Source organism: Sceloporus occidentalis, unplaced genomic scaffold (genome assembly GCF_023333645.1).
Source record: "Sceloporus occidentalis isolate IW3139 unplaced genomic scaffold, rSceOcc1.0.p SCAF_2, whole genome shotgun sequence".
NCBI lineage: Eukaryota > Metazoa > Chordata > Lepidosauria > Squamata > Phrynosomatidae > Sceloporus > Sceloporus occidentalis.
In genome coordinates, this window is record NW_028316982.1 from 78,493,151 (window position 1) to 78,512,778 (window position 19,628).

Genomic DNA, 19,628 nt, shown 5'->3' on the forward strand with positions numbered 1-19,628 from the left:
AACATAAGAGTTCAATTTGGAAACCAAATGTGTGTGTAGGATGTCTTTTGTTTGTAAGAAAAAATATAGTTTCCAAATGTTTACCATGGCAATTTGGCAGGAGGGGAGGCAGTGATGGCAATATAATTAAAAACTGGAACAAACAAACGTTTGTATGTTTGTATAAATACATAGAAGCTATTTTTACATTTCCCCTAGTGTTTCCCACATTCTTTGTTACATCCACTTGATTTTCCCACCAGCAATAGTCTCTGTGGCAAACTACACTGCACATCTGTCAGTCAACAGAATCTTCCTTCTCAAATATACATGCAAAATCAGGGTGGCATTTCCTGTGTGACTACAGATTTTGACCTTGGGTCAGATGTTCCTGATCCAGCTCTGGTTCACAGAGGCACTGCATGTGCAGAAGGAAAGGTAAGAAGATTCTTACTAATACAATATATCTACACAATGGCAGAGATAAAAATAGGATGTGGATTCCTTCTGTGCAACCTCATCATTTCAGTGTTTCCAACTTTACCTTAAGTGTTCCCATTCCCCCTCCTCCCCAAGCCACATGTTCTTAACAATTAAGAGTTCAGCAATGACAAAGGTTCACTTTCTATCAGCCATACAGCTCATGAACACACAAAAACTCTCCCAAGGGAAAAAAAGAAGAAAACAGCCACATTTTTATCCCATGAAGACCTTCTATCAGAGTTGGGGAGAATATCACCCTCCAGGGGTGTATCTGCATTGTAGAAATAATGCAGTTTGACACTACTTTAACTGCCATGGTTCCATCCTACAGAATCCTGGGATTTGTAATTTTGTGAGGCATCAGTACTCTTTGGCAGAGTGAGAGAAAGACCTTATAAAACTACATATCCCAGGATTTCATAGGATGGAGCTACAATTCTTAAAGTGGTGTCAAATTGCATTATTTCTACAGCAGAGATGCACTCCAGCTGTGTTTGAAGCTACAACACCCACAGCTCTTTACTGATTGCAGTGTTTAGGAATTGACATTCAGAACATCAGGAGGACCAGAGTTTCCCCATCTAGTGAAGCAGTTACAGAACATGCTTGCAAACAAGATGGTATGGAGTGCACACTTTGAAAATATGAAAATGAATGATTTTGAACTGTTTAGTAGTTTGGCAGCACGGTGCTAGGGAAACAGTACATGAAAAATGGGAGCAAACAGAAAACCATGTATGATTTAAATTCCTGATTTTTAACTGTACACTTTACTTTCATTCATTTGTATAAGACTGGTTTGAATATAATCCTAAAACATGGTTTAATGCAATGCTGGGGAATCTCAGGCATCAGGGGCTAAATCCAGACCTCCTGTGTTCCCAAAATGCAGTTCTTGAGCTGGGCCCTTCCCCATTATTTGATGGTTTCCCATGTTTTTGTACAGGGTATTTCCCCCCTATTTTGAAAGGTGGAAATTGTTCTAATGCTTTGTTATATGTAGTGAGAGCTCTAAGTTAAAACACACTGGTATTTTTGATCTCGCCCTTTTGTCCTGCTTACCATTGAAATGTCCCCAAGAAATTACCTGCAACTGAATTCAGCCTTCTGACTGAAAATAAAGGGTTGTGTGTTTTTTTTTTGGGGGGGGGGGAAGTAGCCATTTTTATACTAATGAAAGGGTTTAGTGTTCTGTATTATAGGCACAGACTGTGGCTTGCCTCTTCCCTTTCCTTTCCTCCTGTGGCACACTGCAGAGAATGAGATTAAAAGTATCTGTTCCCAGTTTTTGACTAAACCAGTTTTTCCCTCTGTCTTTTTTTTTAAGTTCTGAATAGTTAGCAAATAAATCATATTCTAATGTTCCAGACTAACACAGTCTCTGTCTCGAGTATGGTTTAGTGTTACATCTCAATTTACCCAATGTCTCTCCATTGTGTGGTTTAATTTTTAAAGATATGGTATACTTTTTAATTTTATTATTATTTCAATTTTTTTCAGGCCTGTGTTGATTCCAAATGTGTGAATGCAAGTCTTCTTGGTTACAACTGTGATGTAAAGACAAAATGTAATGACCGAGCAGTAAGTATGAAAATGATGAAACTTGTCCAGTGATATAGTAGAAAGGATTACATACAGTTCACCTGAAACAATTTTCATGGGATCTGCATGTCTATAATTGCTACAAAGGAGTCAGCAGCATCTAGTAGGAATAGTTATTTCCTGCAACTTGCTTTTTGGGAAGCCCACTTTTTAGGACAAGCAGTTTATCTCTACATCAGGCCTACATATACTTGCATCCGTCTTTCTCAGTCTCTCTGTGTCAATGAAGTACACGTTGTACTTTGTTTGAAATATTTAAAAAGTAAATTTAACACCCAATATTTTGAATGTTATTTCCAAAAATATGTGGGTTTCTCCCTAATGACGAAGAGACAAGCACCCAACAGAATCCACAGAAAAAAGGGAGACATATCTTCAAGTGCTCATTGGATGGCTGTTTTTATTTTGGAAAAAGCCTCTCTCTCTCTCTCTCTTTCTCTCTCTCTCTCTCTCTCGGTACTTGCAGATGTGTCTCTCTTTTTTTCTGGGATCTTGTCCCTAATGAGCTGTATATCCAAGACTGAACATATTCCACTGTCTTTATTCTTAGATGTGAGCTATCAACAATACTGTTACTTTACTTGTAACAGGCATGTATAATACTGTATTTATATTCTAACCTGCATACACTGAACTTTAACTTGGGGACAGTTTATCACAGTCAAAGATCATACTTCATCTGAAATGTTTATATATTGGTTTCTGTACCATTTATTCTAAGAAGAATCTACTTCTCAAAAAAATACAGTGGACCCATGTTATACACTGGGGTATGCTGGGGTTTGATTCCAAGATCCCCTGTGGATAACAAAATCTGTGTATGCTCAAGTCCCATTAAATATAATGACATAGCAAAATGGTGTCCCTTATAAAAAAAATGGAAAACCAAGGTTTTATATTTGAAATTTATACTTTTTTTGAACATTTTCAAAATGTGGATGCTTGAATCCATGTATACAAAATCCATGCATAAGAAGGGATGACTGTAATAGGAAAAATGAGGCCTAATTCATCCCCTCGTTTCTACAGTCTTCACATATTCTAACTGTGTATTTCTTTATTTCTTCCCCAACTTCCACATCTTCTAGGCATGTAACAATAAAGGCAATTGCCATTGTAATCCTGGATGGGCACCTCCTTTCTGTGACAGATCTGGTTATGGTGGCAGCATAGACAGTGGACCAACTCATATAGGTAAGAATCATTTGGGTTTTTTTCTTTGTTTGTTTTATTACATGACTATATCTCTGAATTCTATCTGCTGAACAAAATGAGACTTAATTTTGAGTAACCATGTGTAAAGCTGAATCCACACAGCAAAATTATTCAAATCCAATGCACAACAATATTTTGCCCAGATTTCACTCGGATGTTTATCACACTATACTCTTATAGTGCTACTATTCCACTTTAACTACTCTAGCTGCCTCCTGTTGCATTCTGGGATTTGCAGTTTTAAGGAGGGGTATTTAGAATTCTCAGGCAGAGAAGTTCTCTGCCTGAGAATTCTAAATACCCCTCCTTAAAACTGCAAATCCCAGAATGCAACAGGAGGCAGCTAGAGCAGTTAAAGTGGAATAGTAGCACTATAAGAGTATAGTGTGATAAACATCTCGGTTTCTGCCACAATGATCTGTAAAAATCTAGACTCAAATTGTATTGATAGCTGCATCTTTTCCCTGGCTGAATTCAAATTGGTACAAAAGGGTGTTACTTCCCATGCACTTCCCCCCTTCCCAACATACATAAACCAATAGCCAATCATCCGATAGCCTTTCTTGTTTTTCTGTCAATCTTACAACCCATCTTGCACTCAATTGCCTTCTCCTGCTTTCTGTCACAGTGAGTAAATGAGGGAACTTGAAATTTCTCCTGACACAGGGATTCCCAAGAAGGAGAAAGGGGAAAAACACAGTGTTCCTTCCCTTGCTTCTCTTTCCATTCTGAAGCCTTAATAATTGACTTAAAATAGGTGTTTACAGAACAAGGTTCTTCTTGGTATGATGGTGCTCCTTTTCCTACTCCCCTCCATCCTCTGCCCCCTTTTCTAATGGCAGAAGCAGGGAATGTAAACCCTGGGGTTTGATGTGAGACAGAACCAAACTTTCCATTTGAATCTGTGCCTGTAGTAGAACATGGTCCACATTTGTTCTTTGGGCAGACAGAGAGTCTGCTGTCTTCCTCAGTTTAATGTTTTCAGGTCTGTTGAATGGCCTCCACCTGCCCTATAAAAGCAAACCCAGACCCGAACTTGAACTCAAAACCAAATGTTACATAGGAAGGACCCACTTCAGTTGTGCTTGTGTTGAAAAAAATCTTGAGTAAAGTTTCTTCTTTTTTGTTTTATGCTGGCTTGATTTATTAACACATGCACACACATGCTCATGGATCCACTGCAAAGGAGAAAAGAATGATGAAACACTTGCTGGATGGAGGATGCCAGCCACCAATCTGTCCCACCCTCCCCATCTACCCCACCCTGATGCCACACTGATCTGGCAAGACACACATTGTAAAAAAAACAGGAAAATCCAGTTTTTCCTGGAAACTGCAGAGTAAAAAGTGAGTTTTATTGCATTAAAGCATAAAAGAAGTTCTTTCACTGTGAAAACAGTCATATGTCATGTATTCCAACAGCACCGGAATCAAGGTGGGTAACATTTTTTGTTTTTATTTTTGCTAGTGTGGATTCAGCCTGAGACTGTGTTGCAAGGTAACAATAATTCAAATCATTTCTGCTTCTCTTACTCCAACAAGGAACCTCTCTTTATTCAGTGAAAAAGTGAAAAAGCAGCTGTAGATCATTGGATGGAAAATTAACTTAGGGGTGAAGAAAATGTTTACATGAAAACTTTACTTAACAGACAAAATGTGGCAGGGTGATGGAACCAGAAAATGATTCTGAGGATATACTCTGTTTTTTGTAGCACCAGAGTCCTAAGACAAATAAAGCAAGTAACTTTTGTTTTCTTCCTTCCCTTAGATACATCACTTCGAGATGGCCTACTCATTTTCTTCCTACTTGTGCTGCCTTTGCTAATTCTACTTGTGGTTGCCATTGTTAAAAGGGATGCAATTAAAAGACGGCTCTGTAGAGAATGTAGAAGACGTAAGAGGTATAAATAAAGAAAATAATAAACCAAACGGGCCACACCTTGACAAGGTTAAGATAAGCTGTGTTAAACAATAGGCATGAATTAGGCAAGAGGAAAAACATAATAATGAAAACATCACTAGTTATCCCACTGCTTTGGAACATTCTCTCTCCCTATCCATTTTATCTCTTTATATTCTCAAGGCAGATCAAAACTTCTTTTTTTGAGGAGCCATGGAACTGTTTTCTGTAGAGACAATAATAATTGTTATTGTTCTTATATACAGGTTGAGTCCCCCTGATCTGGAATTCTGAAATCCAAAATATTCCGAAACCAAAACTTTTTTCATGGATATTGCACCTTTATTTTCTGATGGTTCAGTGTACACAAACTTTGTTTCATGCACAAAATTATTTAAAATGTTATATAAAATTACCTTCTGGCTATGTGTATATAAAACATAAATGAATTCTGCATTTAGACTTGGGTCCCATCTCCAAGATACCTTGTATCTTGTACATATTTACAAATACAAGTATTCCAAAATCCATAAATGTCCAAAATCCAAAACACCTTTAGTCCCAAGTGTTTCAGGTAAGGGAGACTTAGCCTGTATTCAACTTGTTTATCTTTGTTCAAAGCTTCAAAACGGGTGGGAACTGTGGCCTTCCAGATATTGTTGAATTGCAAATCCCAGGATTTCTCAGCCTTAGGTATGCTGGAGAGGGCTGCTGGGAGTTGAAATTCAACAAGACCTTGAATAATCACACAATCCTCACTCTGGCATAATGAGCTAATGTGACATAGTGGTTAGAATCCTGGGACAGGGATTTAGGAGATCCAAGTTCTAGTCCCAACTGGGCTACTGAGAGACAATGCCCTTGTCACTGTCACTAGTCTAGCCCACTTTCACAACATTATTACAATGATAAAGTGGGAGGAGTAGAGTTATGTATACCCCTGTGAAATAATGTATGGACAATAAAGTAAAGGTGGGTATTATAAATGTGATATTTTTAGATTTGATTGTCTGTAATTTTAATGGATAGAATTGTTTAATCCTTTTTAAGGGGTGGTGGAAATTGTATATATTGTATTTTTAAAAGATTGTACACTGCTTTGATTGTGGTAACAAAAAGTGGGATATAAATTAAAGTTTTGTTTATTTATTATTTTATATAAATAATATTTTTTTAAAAATGAACCAAATATTACATTCAGCTATGTGGAATGGCACATAAAGGTATTAATTAGATAGGTTCAAACACTTAGAGCCTTTGTAAGTGGTAACTTTGTAAGTTGTTATGACCAAACAACCAATAATGAATTACAGTTTGGATTAAAATTTATAAGAGACATAAAAAATGGAAATGGGTAAGATTGGACCTTGTTGATGGATATCTGGGTCTGTTTGGGGAGAAAGTCATTGTGGGGATAATTATCTTGTGTCCGTACAAGAGGAAAGCAGGGAAAGATAACAAATTCATTTCCTTAAATTTGAAATCCTTAGCAGACTGGTCCATAAACATTGGCTTGGAGACCAGCAAACTGACTTGCAAAGCAATTCCTTTACTTTTCAGAGTTTTAAGGCAGTGCAAACCAATCTTGGAAGAATTGGAGATGACATGCTACCATAAGCTCTCTAGAAGTATTAATTGGAACTTGAGAAATTTACTTTTTGGACTACATCTTCCAGAATCCCCTAATCCCAATTTGGGGTGTATTTAGAACAATAGCTTTTCCATGATCTAATATTGCCTATCCACCACAGCTGTCCTAAGGGTCAAACTTTGCAAGACCTTGAATAGGACACTATCTGTGCTGTTTGAATTGCTGAGTCTCTCCAGTCTATTTTAAAACTTGGTTTTTGCCCTCCTGGATTACTATTGTGTCTTCATTATGTGCCAGGCTGACACATATAGTCGGCCCTCCTTATACGCAGATTTGCCATGCGTGGATTTGAGCATACGCACATGGCAAATCCGGAAGTTGTCCCCAATGGCAGCGCGTGTGCACGCGCACCGCCATTGGGGACAACTTCCTTCCCCTCCTCTCCTCCCCAACTCTTTCCCCTTGCGTGGAGGCGGCGGTGGCAGAGGAAGAGGACGCAAGGGCCGGGTGGCAGGCTGGAGGCTTCTTGGCTTCCAAAACCCCCACCTGGCCTTTCCCCTGGCTATGGCCGAGGCGGCGGTGGCGGCGACGAGGCAGTTCTGCCAGCGAAGAAAAGGTAAGTAAGGAGGGAGGGAGGGAAAGAGTTGGAGAGGAGGGGAGGGGAGGCAAGGGAAGTTGTCCCCAATGGCGGAGCGCGGGCACAATGGGACTTGAGCATACGCGGATTTTGGTATACGTGTGGGGATCCGGAACGGATCCCCCGCGTATACCAAGGGCCGACTGTACCTATTTTTATGTTTGCTGATGCCTTCTGAATAAGGTGCAGTCTTAGGTGTGTACAGTCCAGAATAGGTACTGCTGCTTATTCGAGTAATTCCGTGCTTTGCCTCTCATCTATATACATCTGTACCGAAATGTAGTTCTCTGTAGTTTAGGAAATAGCTGAGCTATTTTCACCCAGCAACATAGAGATGTGAAGAATGTTCCCCAGATTTCTTGTTCTCAACAAGATATGTCGTCTTGGCACCTTAAAATGGATTGCTGAGAAATTGACAGCCTCTGCAAAAGTTCTCATATCCAACATAAGAAAGACATAAAAAAGCACTTTGCTTTTTGGCAAGATTTCCATAATTTTTGCAAGCTTGTGCAAAACTAATATTTCACTTTGTGATGTTGTGCACCCACATAGCTAACACAGAAGAACTGACACAGAAAGATGTTTCAAAAAGATGTAAAACAACCCATCTGATACTTCTAATTTGTGCAAACAAGCAAAGCAAACAAGCAAATATTTAGGCAAACAAGCAAAGCAAACAAGGTTGCAGTTATTGTAGCTTAAAACAAAGCAAGCAATATTTCCATCCCTACATCAGTGTGAAATGACAGCTAATTGGTTGCCCAGAAGAGTTAGCCAACTTGTGATGTATGCAGCGGGCAGTGGGCATTACCAAAGAGAAGCACTCAGGGATGTTGCTATGGGGAGGAAGAGGAAGTCACCTACCCAAATTAGAATTCTGCACCTACCCATGAAATTGTCCTTCAATCCCCTAGTGTCTAGTGTTGCAATAATTCAAAACTTCAGTTGAATATTTAGAAATAGGCTTTTGTTGTTGTTGTTAACTGCCTTTGAGTCAATCTCGATTGATGGCGACCCTGTGGGTGAAACTCCCATCCCTGTCCTCCACTGCTTTGCTCAAATCCTGCAGATTCATGCCTGTGTCCTCCCTAATTGAGTCCAGCCATCTGGTGTACAGTCTTCCTCTCTTTCTTCTACCCTCAAGCTTTCCCAACATTATTGTTTTTTCTAATGAGCCATGCCTTCTCATGTTGTGCCCAATGTACGACAACCTCAGTTTAATCATCTTGGCTTCTAGGGGTATTTCAGGCTTGATTTTTTCCAGGACCCATTTGTTTGTCTTTTTGGCTGTCCATAGTATCCTCAGCACTCTTCTCCAGCACCTCTCAAATGAGTTGATTGTCTTCTTCTTTGCCCACCTCAATCCTAGCTACAATCTTGGAAGCACTTGTCTTTTTCAACAACAACAACAAAAGACCAGCACAAAATTGAAATCCAAATTACTGATGAGATACTGAGATCTGATTGGACTTTTAGAGTATAAAGTAATTATGCCATGATCAAATTGAGGCTTTATTATTATTTGTTATTTGTTAATCTAACAAATCATTTGTAATTTAACAAATCTCAAAGACTAATCTTTTCCGACAGGCTCTCCAGATGATTTTTAAAATTCTAAATTTTAAACAATGAACCTTACATGTAGATTGTTTGAATATGTATGTGTCTTGTTTGTTCATTTAAGCTGATGCATATTTTAACTGATGTTGTGTTCCTCACTGATGCCTATTTGCTGGTCTGTTGTTTTTCCCCACCTCAATCTTTGGGGAGAGGCAGGTAAGAAATAAATATTATAATTATAATTATACCACAGATAGTTTTATTAATTTGTTTTAATTATATTTTCAGAGCTAAGAATGCAGCGCAAGCAAGACAGAATAAAACTCAAAATCAACCTAATGAGCCTAATACAGTGAATAACAGGCGGGTAAGAATGTTTCCATGTTTGATCAAAATATCTCCTTTTGAGTAACTATCACTGTGAAAGGGATGTTAGATCTCTATAGTCTCTGTGTATTCTCTCCCTCCCTACTTTAACTCCCACTTAGAAACGCTGGTTTGCTGTTGCAGGACATTAGTTGTCTTAAAACAATTCTAGAATGTTAAAAAAAGTGTCTTTAGTACTACTCCAAAAAATATAGTTCCTTTTTACTGTGTTTTATTTTTCTCCCTCAGCCTACAACATCTAATTCTGGAGTCTTTACGATATCTCACTTTCCTGCACCAAGGTTTGCACTTTTCCATATACTTATATGTATGTAGCTGGCTACCATCTGGACAATTTTTTACCCTTTTTTGTTGAGGGCCACATTCTTGCAGGAGTAATTTATAGTTGGTGAATGGGGCTGCATGCTGGTGGTGAGTCAGAATCCATACACATTCTGTCTTTAGCGTATGTGGAAGAAAAGCAGTTGTACAGAAAGAATTTCACATTAATTTGATTAGGGGCTGCAACAGCTAGGTACAAATAAGAGTACCTTAGAAGAACCTTTGCACTGCTTCACAGCAAGTACTCAACACTATGTTTCAAGGACATTACCATATGAGCCCTGTTCTCACCACAGTTGCATTAGTTAATAATGGTGGAAACATACTGGTTTCAGAGCTGCCATTATCACACATCTTGTCAATTGCACAACTGGGGCTGCTTCTGCCATTGCATGCTCTTCCACACTCCCCCTTAACCCCACCTCCCTACTCTATGCCCTAGCCAGCATGCCTTTCGAGGGGTTAACATTTATTTTTATTTTCACTTTTTCACACAATTGCTGAGTTCTGCTAATGTCATTTAAATTTTTCAAAAAGAAAGAAATGAATTGTGGGAGGAAGGGGGGAATTAGCTTGCTTGGGATTAGCAAGGGGGAGGGGAGACAGGGGGAGAGGAGGTGACACTGATATGCATGAATGCCAGTGTTGCAACTGCCCTGGCAGTGACATTTTGCACCTGAGGACTAACATAGTTGAGAGCGCATTGATGAGTTTCCCCTGTCAATGAAAAGGAATACCTTAACCATGCTTCAGGGAGACAGCAGCTACACGTTGGAGGTGGCAGTGTGTGATAAGTATCACCAAATGTGCTTTTTCCAGCTGTATTCACAGATTAAAAGTATAATCACCTCAATTTAAAACATATTTTAGCTCTATATTGCATTGTCATCACCCAGTGGGGCTTCAGTGGGAGTAATCAGTTAAGTACAACTATTAGCATCAACCAACCGGACATTCATAAGATATATGAATGCCCTAGTGGTCTCACGACTCGATTATTGTAACGTCCTCCTGGCTGGGCTTCCTCTTTCTCACCTCCGTCCTTTAATTTCTGTCCAGCATTCAGCTGCACGCATTATCACATCCGCCCACCGCTCTGACCACATCTCTCCTGTGTTGGCATCCCTTCACTGGCTCCCCCTCCCTTTCCGCATTCAGTATAAGCTCCTGCTGTCCACGTTTAAAGCCCTCCATGGGCTGGCCCCTCCTTACTTATCAGACCTTATTTCTTCTCACCTTCCCACTAGGGCCCTCCGTTCTGGTAGTCAAGGTCTGCTGTCACAGCCCAGGATTTCCTCTGCCCCTTCTCAGATTCGCCCCTTTTCACTCGCTGCCCCTCACTCCTGGAACCTTCTTCCCCCGCAAACAAGAGCCATCTCTTCGTTAACCAGCTTCAAAACAGAGCTGAAGACCATCCTGTTCAAAGAAGCGTTCCCAGGCATTGCATAATTGTCACTTGCTTTTTGTTGTTCTTTTGTTGTCTGTTTTATTGAATCATTTCCTGTATTGTATGTATTTTATGTATTATCCTACTAGAGAGGCCCCTTCCCCACCACATTTCCCTTCTCCTTTTCTGTCGTGTCTTTTTAGATTGTAAGCCTGAGGGCAGGGAACCGTCCAGTTAAAAAGATTTTATGTACAGCGCTGTGTAAATTTACAGCGCTTTATAAATAAAGGTTAATAATAATAATAATAATATTTATCTTTTTCATCTCTTTCAGGCAACCAGTTCGAGGTCAGCCTGGGCCACCCGCACAAAGACCTCCTTTACGACCCCCAATTCCACCCAGACCTGTTTTCACAAATGCTGCCTGAGGAACTATCAGTGATTTAGATTGACACCACAAGTGTACTAGGAAAATGTGCCAATGCTAAATCAGTGAAATATTTTTTAAAGTATTATTTTTACCCAGACACATCTAATGACCTCAAAGCACCGCTTTGATCATTGGAAAAGCGGTTTATAAATAAACATTTATTATTATTATATTATATTTTAATTGCAAAAGACTGCTATGGTTTTTAGTAACTTAACTTTAAAACATCAAGTTTTGGGTTGTTGTTTTTTTCAAAATCAGTTGATTGGCAAGAAAATCTATGTGAATATTTGTATTAGCTGTATGGTCCCACGTTCACATTGGCCTTTCCTCCAACACAGGAGTGATCCTAAAGGCATCATTAGAAATCATGTCATTTTGGAAACTTGAATAGCAAGCAAAGGAAGAAGAAGGCTAGGTACAGTGCTACCTCGGGTTACGAAATTAATTCGTTCCGCGGCGCCGTTCGTAACCCGATACATTTCGCAACCCGAAAAGGCTTTCCGTTAGCGCTGGAAAGCCGCTAGCCGCGCTTCGCATTTAAATTTCGCGCCGAAATGAATTTCGTAACCCGAAAAATCTTTCGTTACCCGGAACAGTTTTTTCCAATCTAACTTTTTCGTACCCCGGAAATTTCGTAACGCGATCAATTCGTATCCCGGGGTACCACTGTATATTCTTCAGAACTGCAACATGAGAGGAAGGGAGGTGTAATCCCTGTGATTCCAGTGAAAAAAAATAGCTGACCCAGCATATACACAACTGTTATACAACTGAGCACTAAAGTCAGAATCGTTCAGGCCATTGTATTCCCAATTACCACGTAAGGATGTAGGAGCTGGATAGTGAAGGAAACAGACAGAAAGAAAATCAACTCATTTGAAATGTGGTGCTGGAAAAGAGTACTTAGGATACCATGGATAGCCAAGAAGACAAACAAATGGGTTCTCGAACAGATCAGACCAGGGTTCTCCTTGGAAGCAAAGATTATCAAGTTGAGACTGTCCTACTTTGGTCACATAATGAGAAGCCACGGATCACTATTAAAAGCAATAATGCTAGGAAAGGTAGAGGGTAGAAGAAAGAGAAGAAGACCACAAACCAGATGGATAGACTCAATCAGGGGGGTTGTGGGCATGGGCTTGCAGGATCTGGGCAGGGCAGTAGAGGATAGGGATTGTTGAACATATCTCATCCACGGGGTCACCATGAGCCATGAGAATGGACTTGAAGGCAACTAACAACAAGAACAAGAGGTTTATCAAGATCACAGAAAGGGAGGAAAAGGTTAAGGCTTCACTTAACAAATTCTGCAGTCCCAATGGAGGAAGATTAAACTTGTTCCCTGCATTTTGTGATTCTTATGAAAACTGAAGAGGTGGGAGTGTCTGCAATGATGTTAGAAACTGATTTCTTTTCATGTGATTAACTCATGTCTGCTTTGACTCACGAAGGATTAAATCCAATGTTTAGTCTCAATTAGAGTAAACCTATTGAATCAGTGGAACTTACATAAAGTGATGACTTACCAAGTTCCAAGTCATTCAATTGGGACTACTTTAATTTGATGCTAACAATGGGATTTATGCCAGATTTTCTGTGAATAATTATTCATTTGAATTCAGCTGCTGTAAATATAAACCAAACTGTGAAAGAAATCTAATGAAGGAAAAGCCTTGAGACTAAAAAAGAACTGAGGTGGTAGTTCTGTATTAGCACTTTCCCAATGCATGTTCTGATATCTTTTCCGTTTATCAGCAAAGGGATATCAGTATCCTGAAACAGGTATCAAGGGACAGATTTCTAAAGTTTTGGGAAAGTGTTAGTATCTAATTTTTACTTGCCTTACTACATACACGAACAAAAGAATAGTTGCTGTTTAAAAGGCACATTCTATAAACATCTATATACAATATTGATTTTTAATGTTTACAGTCTTAGAAAGTCAATATCCACCTTTGGCTTCTTTTTCTTAGATGAAGGAAAGTAAGCACTGCTTACTTAGAGAATATGAAACTCCACTATCAGATATCAAATGTAATGGTACTGTTTTACAAACAGATTTTCTAATATATAACTGTTTTACAAACAGATTTTCTAATATATAACAATTTTATTTGCAGTTTTGCACAAACCACTATGTAATACTAGCAGAAAAATATGTTACAGAATCTTATATTTAAGGAGAAGCCTTCTGAACAATTTTGTAAAAAATAAAAAAATGCAGCTTGCCATTTAAATTGGATGGTGGGTTTTGTTTTTTTTTTTACAAGCTGATAAGATTTCAATAATTATTTAAAAATCAATAATAGAAAAGTAATTTGTTTATTTGATAGTACAGTATTGCTGCTCAATAGATAATTTGTGGTGAAGTTTCCATAAAAATACTATAAAGAGAAAAGGAACTTGCAGGAAGGCAGCCATTATTTACTAGCTAGAAAACAGGATAAAAAATCATCATAATGTATGTATCGTGACGATCCAGCATGGTGTAATGGTTTGAGTATTGACTCCGGAAAGTTCAAATCCCATCTCAGCCATGAAAACCTGCTGGGCAACCTTGGGCAAGTCACACTCTCTGAGTTTTAGAAGAAGGCAAAGGAAAAATTCCTCTGAACAAAAATGACTTGAAGGCACACAACAAGAAGTGATTTTCAACTTTTATTTTAAATGTTTTGATTGATGGGGATTTGTACATATAATTTATATTTTGTGTATACATTTCGATTTCTGACTTGTGTTGCATATTTTGATGCTTTGTTATAAGCCATTTTGAAATGTTATTGGATGTGACGAGCCTTCTCCAAAGTTAATAAAAAATAAACTCTCTCTTAAGTGCCTATCCTTCTGCAGTCAAATAGCATCATTCACGAAGAAGAGGAAGGCAGCAACAGATTTGCATTAAATCCATATTTTGGCAAAAAATAAATAAATTGTGGAACATATCTGAATTCTGCCTGATGGTGGTGATGATAAAATCAAACATCCCGGAAAACAGCATGTTGCAGGTTACAGTTCTCACTTGTACTGTCAGCAATTCCTGTGGAGCAGAAGGATCTTCTAGAGGTATAATCTTACATACCCATAATTTGGCATCTCAAACTCTAATATTTTTTGGAATGGAGGAGGGTAACAGTAGCAGGACTAGTGCTTAGTTTTCTAAAGAAGAATCTCAAAATTCCCTTGTCTATTTAGATTTATCATCCTTCCAGCATTTTCATGCCAAAATCCCCTCAAATCATTCTCCCCTTTGTTTAACACCCGGTAATTCCTATTTTGTGTAGTGTTAGCTGTCTTTCCACACTCAGTTACTTTAACCTCTAGAAATCCCATACTTGAAAAGAGAATTTCTTCACCCAATCAATTTGAACATCCTTCTTTTCCATGTCTTAAAAGAGTTTCCCACTGTTCAAAATCCAGACCACCACTTTCCTCCCCTGAGTGTGAGCACACTCCATAGACCTTGATATTGCTCCTTTAGAGTGAAATCCTATACCTTTCTTACCATTGAGTTCAATGGGACTTAGTTAAATGTATGTAGGACTGCAGCCTTAAAAAGAAGAAAAGAAGACAGATAATATTTAGCTATCAATCAATTAGGAGCCAGCATGGTGTAGTGGTTTGAGTGGTGGACTATGACTGGAGACCAGGGTCCAATTCCCCACTTGGCCATAGAAACCCAATGGGTAGGGCTGCCATAATTCTCTACCACCAAACAGGGACAAAATGCAGAAGAAATGTAGGACAAATTTTGGCCAAAAATGTAGGACATTCACGAAAAATAGAGGACATGACCAAATAAAAGCCAAAAACATTAATTAAAAAAAAACCCAATATAAATGCATGCTTCTTAGTCATGCTCAGAATGGAAGAGCTTTTGACATTCTTCCTAGACAGCAGGCAGAAATGTAGCTTCTCTTTTCTGGCCAACATACAACTATCAAAAACCCACCCCCCAAAAAAATCCAAAACACACATATGCACACACTACATTTCGGCATTTAACATGGCTTTATTGTATATTTCAGTTTTGTTTGTTTGTTACTTTAAAACCCCAAAACACACACCTCATTTTGACATTTAAATAGGCTTATTGCATATTTCAGTTACTTATTCCATAACAAACCCTTGGGGTTTAATGTGGTTTAACATTTAACATGGCTATATTGCAAAATGATATTTCACTATTCTGGGCAAACAAAACTACATTCCCAGAATTCCATAGCATAGAGCCATGGAAATTACAGTGGTGCCAAACAAGAATGTGCGGCGGTGGTGGCCTTACCCCCCCCCCCCCCCAATATGATAGCCACTCTGATAACCTTTAGGGCTGAAGGGCGGAGTATAAATACCATAAATAAATAAATAAATAAATAAATAAGTGAGTAGACCTCCAGAGCCTCACAAGGAAGGCCCTCCCTCCCTTTGCCAATTCATCTACATCTCCCCTTCTTCTGTTTTTTCAAAGGCAAGGCATTTCATGAACCTAGGGTTGGGCTTGATTTGGGGCATGGCTCTGACTTCTCTGTTTGGGGACAGTAGTCCAAGCAGCAGCAGGAGGAGGAGGAGGAGGAAGAGGGGTGTTTACAGAAGAGAACGAGAATACATTTTGGGCCATTATTTAGAATCACCTGAAAGGTAAGCAGATTGCCTCTTATTCTCCCAAAAAACAAAACTAAAGGGTTCTGCCAAAGAAAATCCATATGTGCAGAAATTAACTAAATAAATTAAATAAATTATATCCCACTTCCAATTACCAAAATTGGCAGAATGGTTCCCACTACCGGTTAAGCTGGCCATAGGAGAAGAATTCCATTAAAGTTTGGGTGTTTGGATGGGATATCTAATACTACGAACACAAAACAACCACAAAAATTGGAACCCAAATGGATTCATCATGGAGATCGGAATCCCTGGTGGGCTTAAGTGTGAGTTGGTGGTCAGAGCTTTTCACTGCTCTTTTACACTCTAAGTTTTCCCTAGGATCTTCTCCTGAGTCTTGGTGGGTCTTAGTGAGCAATACATGACCATTGTTGCTTTTGAATTGAGTAGAGACACATTGTGTGGGTTGATGAGCAGATATAATATATTTTAAATGGTTATAGGCCACTGAGGAAGACTGAGGTCAAAATGCATCTGGCCTTTAGTGTTTTATATCATTTTATGATTTTATTTTTTACATTTGCATAACTCTTAGTGGGGTAGTGTTACCCTTTTAGAAATTTTACTGGCTTTCCTGCTCCAGGGTTCGATTACTCTGGATTTGAGTTTGGATATTTTTTGCTCATTTTTCAGTGGGGTATTTATACCCTTTTAGAAATTTTGCTGGCTTCTCTACTCCAGGATTTATTTAATCCCTTATTTCTTCATAGTAGTGTATTTTGGTAATTAGAAGTGGGATATAATTTATTTAATTTATTTAGTTAATTTCTACACATATAGATTTTCTTTGGCAGAACCCTTTAGTTTTGTTTTTTGTTCTTACATCTTGGGTTTTTTGGCGTTAGGGACTTCTGTTGGTTTTCTCTTATTGTCCCACACATCTCTGGGGCCCTGAGCCTATTTTCCCTCTCTAAGGCTGGAAATCCAGTAATGATGCAACTTCCCTTTCCTTTTGTGAGTCTGACCTCTTCCTTTTCCAGGATTTTTCAACCTCCTGACCAGGAGGAATCCCAAAATGTCCTCCATTATGAGCATGATGAAGAGGCCTGTTGAGCAGGGTGGCCATGACACCTTCCAGAGCACATCCTACATTTCAACCTCCTGACCAGGAGGAAATCCTGTGAATGGAGCCTCTTCCAACATAATAAATAAAGCCATAATAAAGTCAATGCACACTCAAGCAAATAAGTAAGGAGCCCTGGTGGCGCAGTGGTTAAATGCCTGTACTGCAGCCATTTACTCAAAACCACAAGGTTGTGAGTTCAAGACCAGCAAAAGGGCCCAAGCTCGACTCAGGCTTGCATCCTTCCGAGGTCGCTAAAATGAGTACCTAGACTGTTGGCGGCAAATTAGCTTACATGCTAATTAGCTTGCTTGCTGTTCACCTTCTTCACCCCAGAATTGCAAAGGTTCCCAATGCGTTCAGACCCCCACTGAGCTTGCGCAAGGGTCCCAATTCGAATCGTTGAACCCGCATGGTATGTACCGGTGTGATAATACAATGTGCACTCACCCACTTTGGGCCTGTAATTACCACAGTTCCGTTCTTCAAGTGTGATAGTACATCACGTGAATTGCCTTGGATTCAAAGTGACTTTCCTTCACATGAAAGACAGAAGTACTTTGAATTGGGGCTCCTGTTTCACATATGATAAGGCTCTATGTAAGCCTTAACACCTGGCCAAGGGAAGCCACCCAAAGACTCCTGCGGGTCGTTCTTTGGAAGGTTTTGCCTAGGACCATTCACCTGGGCAAAGAGGACAGCGGCCCAGCAATTCTCTAGTCTCAGTGGCAATGTCCTTTCCCCTACTACTAGTACTACTAGTAGTATCATCAGGCTGGCCTGCAGAGAGCCTCAGGAAGCAGCTCCCTGGTCTCTTGTTCTGGATATTCAAGGAAGAAGAGGAGGAGGAGGAAGCCTGGAAGTAGCAGAGGCATTAATAAGACAGAGACCTCTCCTCCCACACGCTTGCCTGTTTTTCTTGACAGTGTCTGCTATAAGCTCATGCGTGGCATACTTTCCTCGTACATTTGCGACCTGGTCTTCCTCTTGGACAAGGTGAATGAGTGCTCTTGGTTGGCTCAGCAGAAAAAGGACTACTTTATGAGGAAGGTAAGGACATCACCCAGAAGGGGTCTTTCCTGCTGGCCCTCATATGGCTACTCCACACGGAGCACATTCAAAGGTCTCCCATCTGTGCCTTGTCTTGGGAGTTGAGGAACAGGGGCCGGGTGACCATCCCTCTTTCCTGGTTGTCTGCAATCAGCCATCTTGTTGAGGCCATAATCTCCTTCTCAAATCAGGTCAGGGCCCTGGTGGCGCAGTGGTTAAATGCCTGTACTGCAGCCATTCACTCGAAACCACAAGGTTGCGAGTTCAAGACCAGCAAAAGGGCCCAAGCTCGACTCAGGCTTGCATCCTTCCGAGGTCGCTAAAATGAGTACCCAGACTGTTGGGGGCAAATTGGCTTACTTGCTAATTAGCTTACTTGCTGTTCACCGCTATGATCTTTGGAATAGCGGTATATAAATAAAACAAATTATTAAATTATTAAAGCCATTGGGTTGATAAAAACAGACATCGCTGATGATAAGACTCTGAAGCTCCGGGTCCCATTCACCTCTAATGCCTTGTTGTACACTGTGGTTATGTAAGAATCCAGTCCCTATGATGAGACCTGTAACAAGGTTCAAAGAATATATGTCAGTAGAGTAAGTTGTGTTAGAAGGACAGGGGAAATGGTCTCTGGAGTTTCTAGTGCGCTGGATGGGGCTAGATGGAGGAATGAAAATCTCTCTACTGAACAAACAGGATTTCCTGTCACCTCTGGCCTTAGAGAGGTGATATTCGCTCCCTTTCCTCTGCAGGCAATTAATCCACACCATTAATGCCCTGCGGACCAGGTTCATCCCAACATGGAGACCACGGTCCAGACCTCCCTTGAGGCCACCCTTCATGGTTAGCCTTGGTTCCCTCGGTCTCTCTCTCTGGGGAGAGTGCCTTGGCTTTCCCCCTTCCCCAACCCCTGAGCTGCGGTTATCCCTCCTCCCTAAAATGAAGGGAGAATGGGATTATTGGTTCCCTCGGTCTCTCTCTGGGGAGAGTGCCATGGGGTGACACTCCCTCTTTTTAAACTGCCACCAAAATTAATACTTAAGTGACAGTGGGTCCCCAATCCTGATCTGCCCCTTTTAAAAACTCTGGTTTTAACCTGCAGTGTAGAGATGATGGTAAAGCTGTTGTAAATTTAAACTGAAGGCAAGTTGTTATTGAAATGAACTCTGAACCAGTCAACTCTTCACAGAGCCAATGTTTCTGGTCCCCAAGGGCATTCTCCCTGCCCTTTCCCTCGCTTAGTTTCCCTAAGCCCTATCTTATACTCGGAGAAAGTAAAAAACCCCGGTTACTTTCACAAGGTAACTCCCAAACCTGGAGTATCCATTAGGCTACAAGCCCCTCACACCGGACTATAA

The 19,628-nt window shown here is 39.9% G+C and overlaps 1 protein-coding gene across 2 annotated transcripts in view; it reads left to right on the forward strand.

Annotated features, from left to right (window-relative positions):
- LOC149318592 (disintegrin and metalloproteinase domain-containing protein 9-like) overlaps positions 1 to 13,539 on the forward strand; it is a 40,576-nt gene extending 27,037 nt beyond the window's left edge. The window contains exons 16-22 of one of the 2 annotated variants that reach the window (XM_089510087.1): positions 243 to 417; positions 1,963 to 2,043; positions 3,153 to 3,258; positions 5,048 to 5,180; positions 9,256 to 9,334; positions 9,583 to 9,635; positions 11,397 to 13,539. In XM_089510087.1, the coding sequence (XP_089366213.1) occupies positions 243 to 417; positions 1,963 to 2,043; positions 3,153 to 3,258; positions 5,048 to 5,180; positions 9,256 to 9,334; positions 9,583 to 9,635; positions 11,397 to 11,490 (721 nt within the window). In that variant the 3' untranslated portion in view covers positions 11,491 to 13,539. Of the gene's footprint in view, positions 1 to 242; positions 418 to 1,962; positions 2,044 to 3,152; positions 3,259 to 5,047; positions 5,181 to 9,255; positions 9,335 to 9,582; positions 9,636 to 10,922; positions 11,375 to 11,396 lie in introns of those variants that run through there. The other variant, XM_089510088.1, reaches the window with a different exon arrangement.
- Positions 13,540 to 19,628: the final 6,089 nt, after the last annotated feature.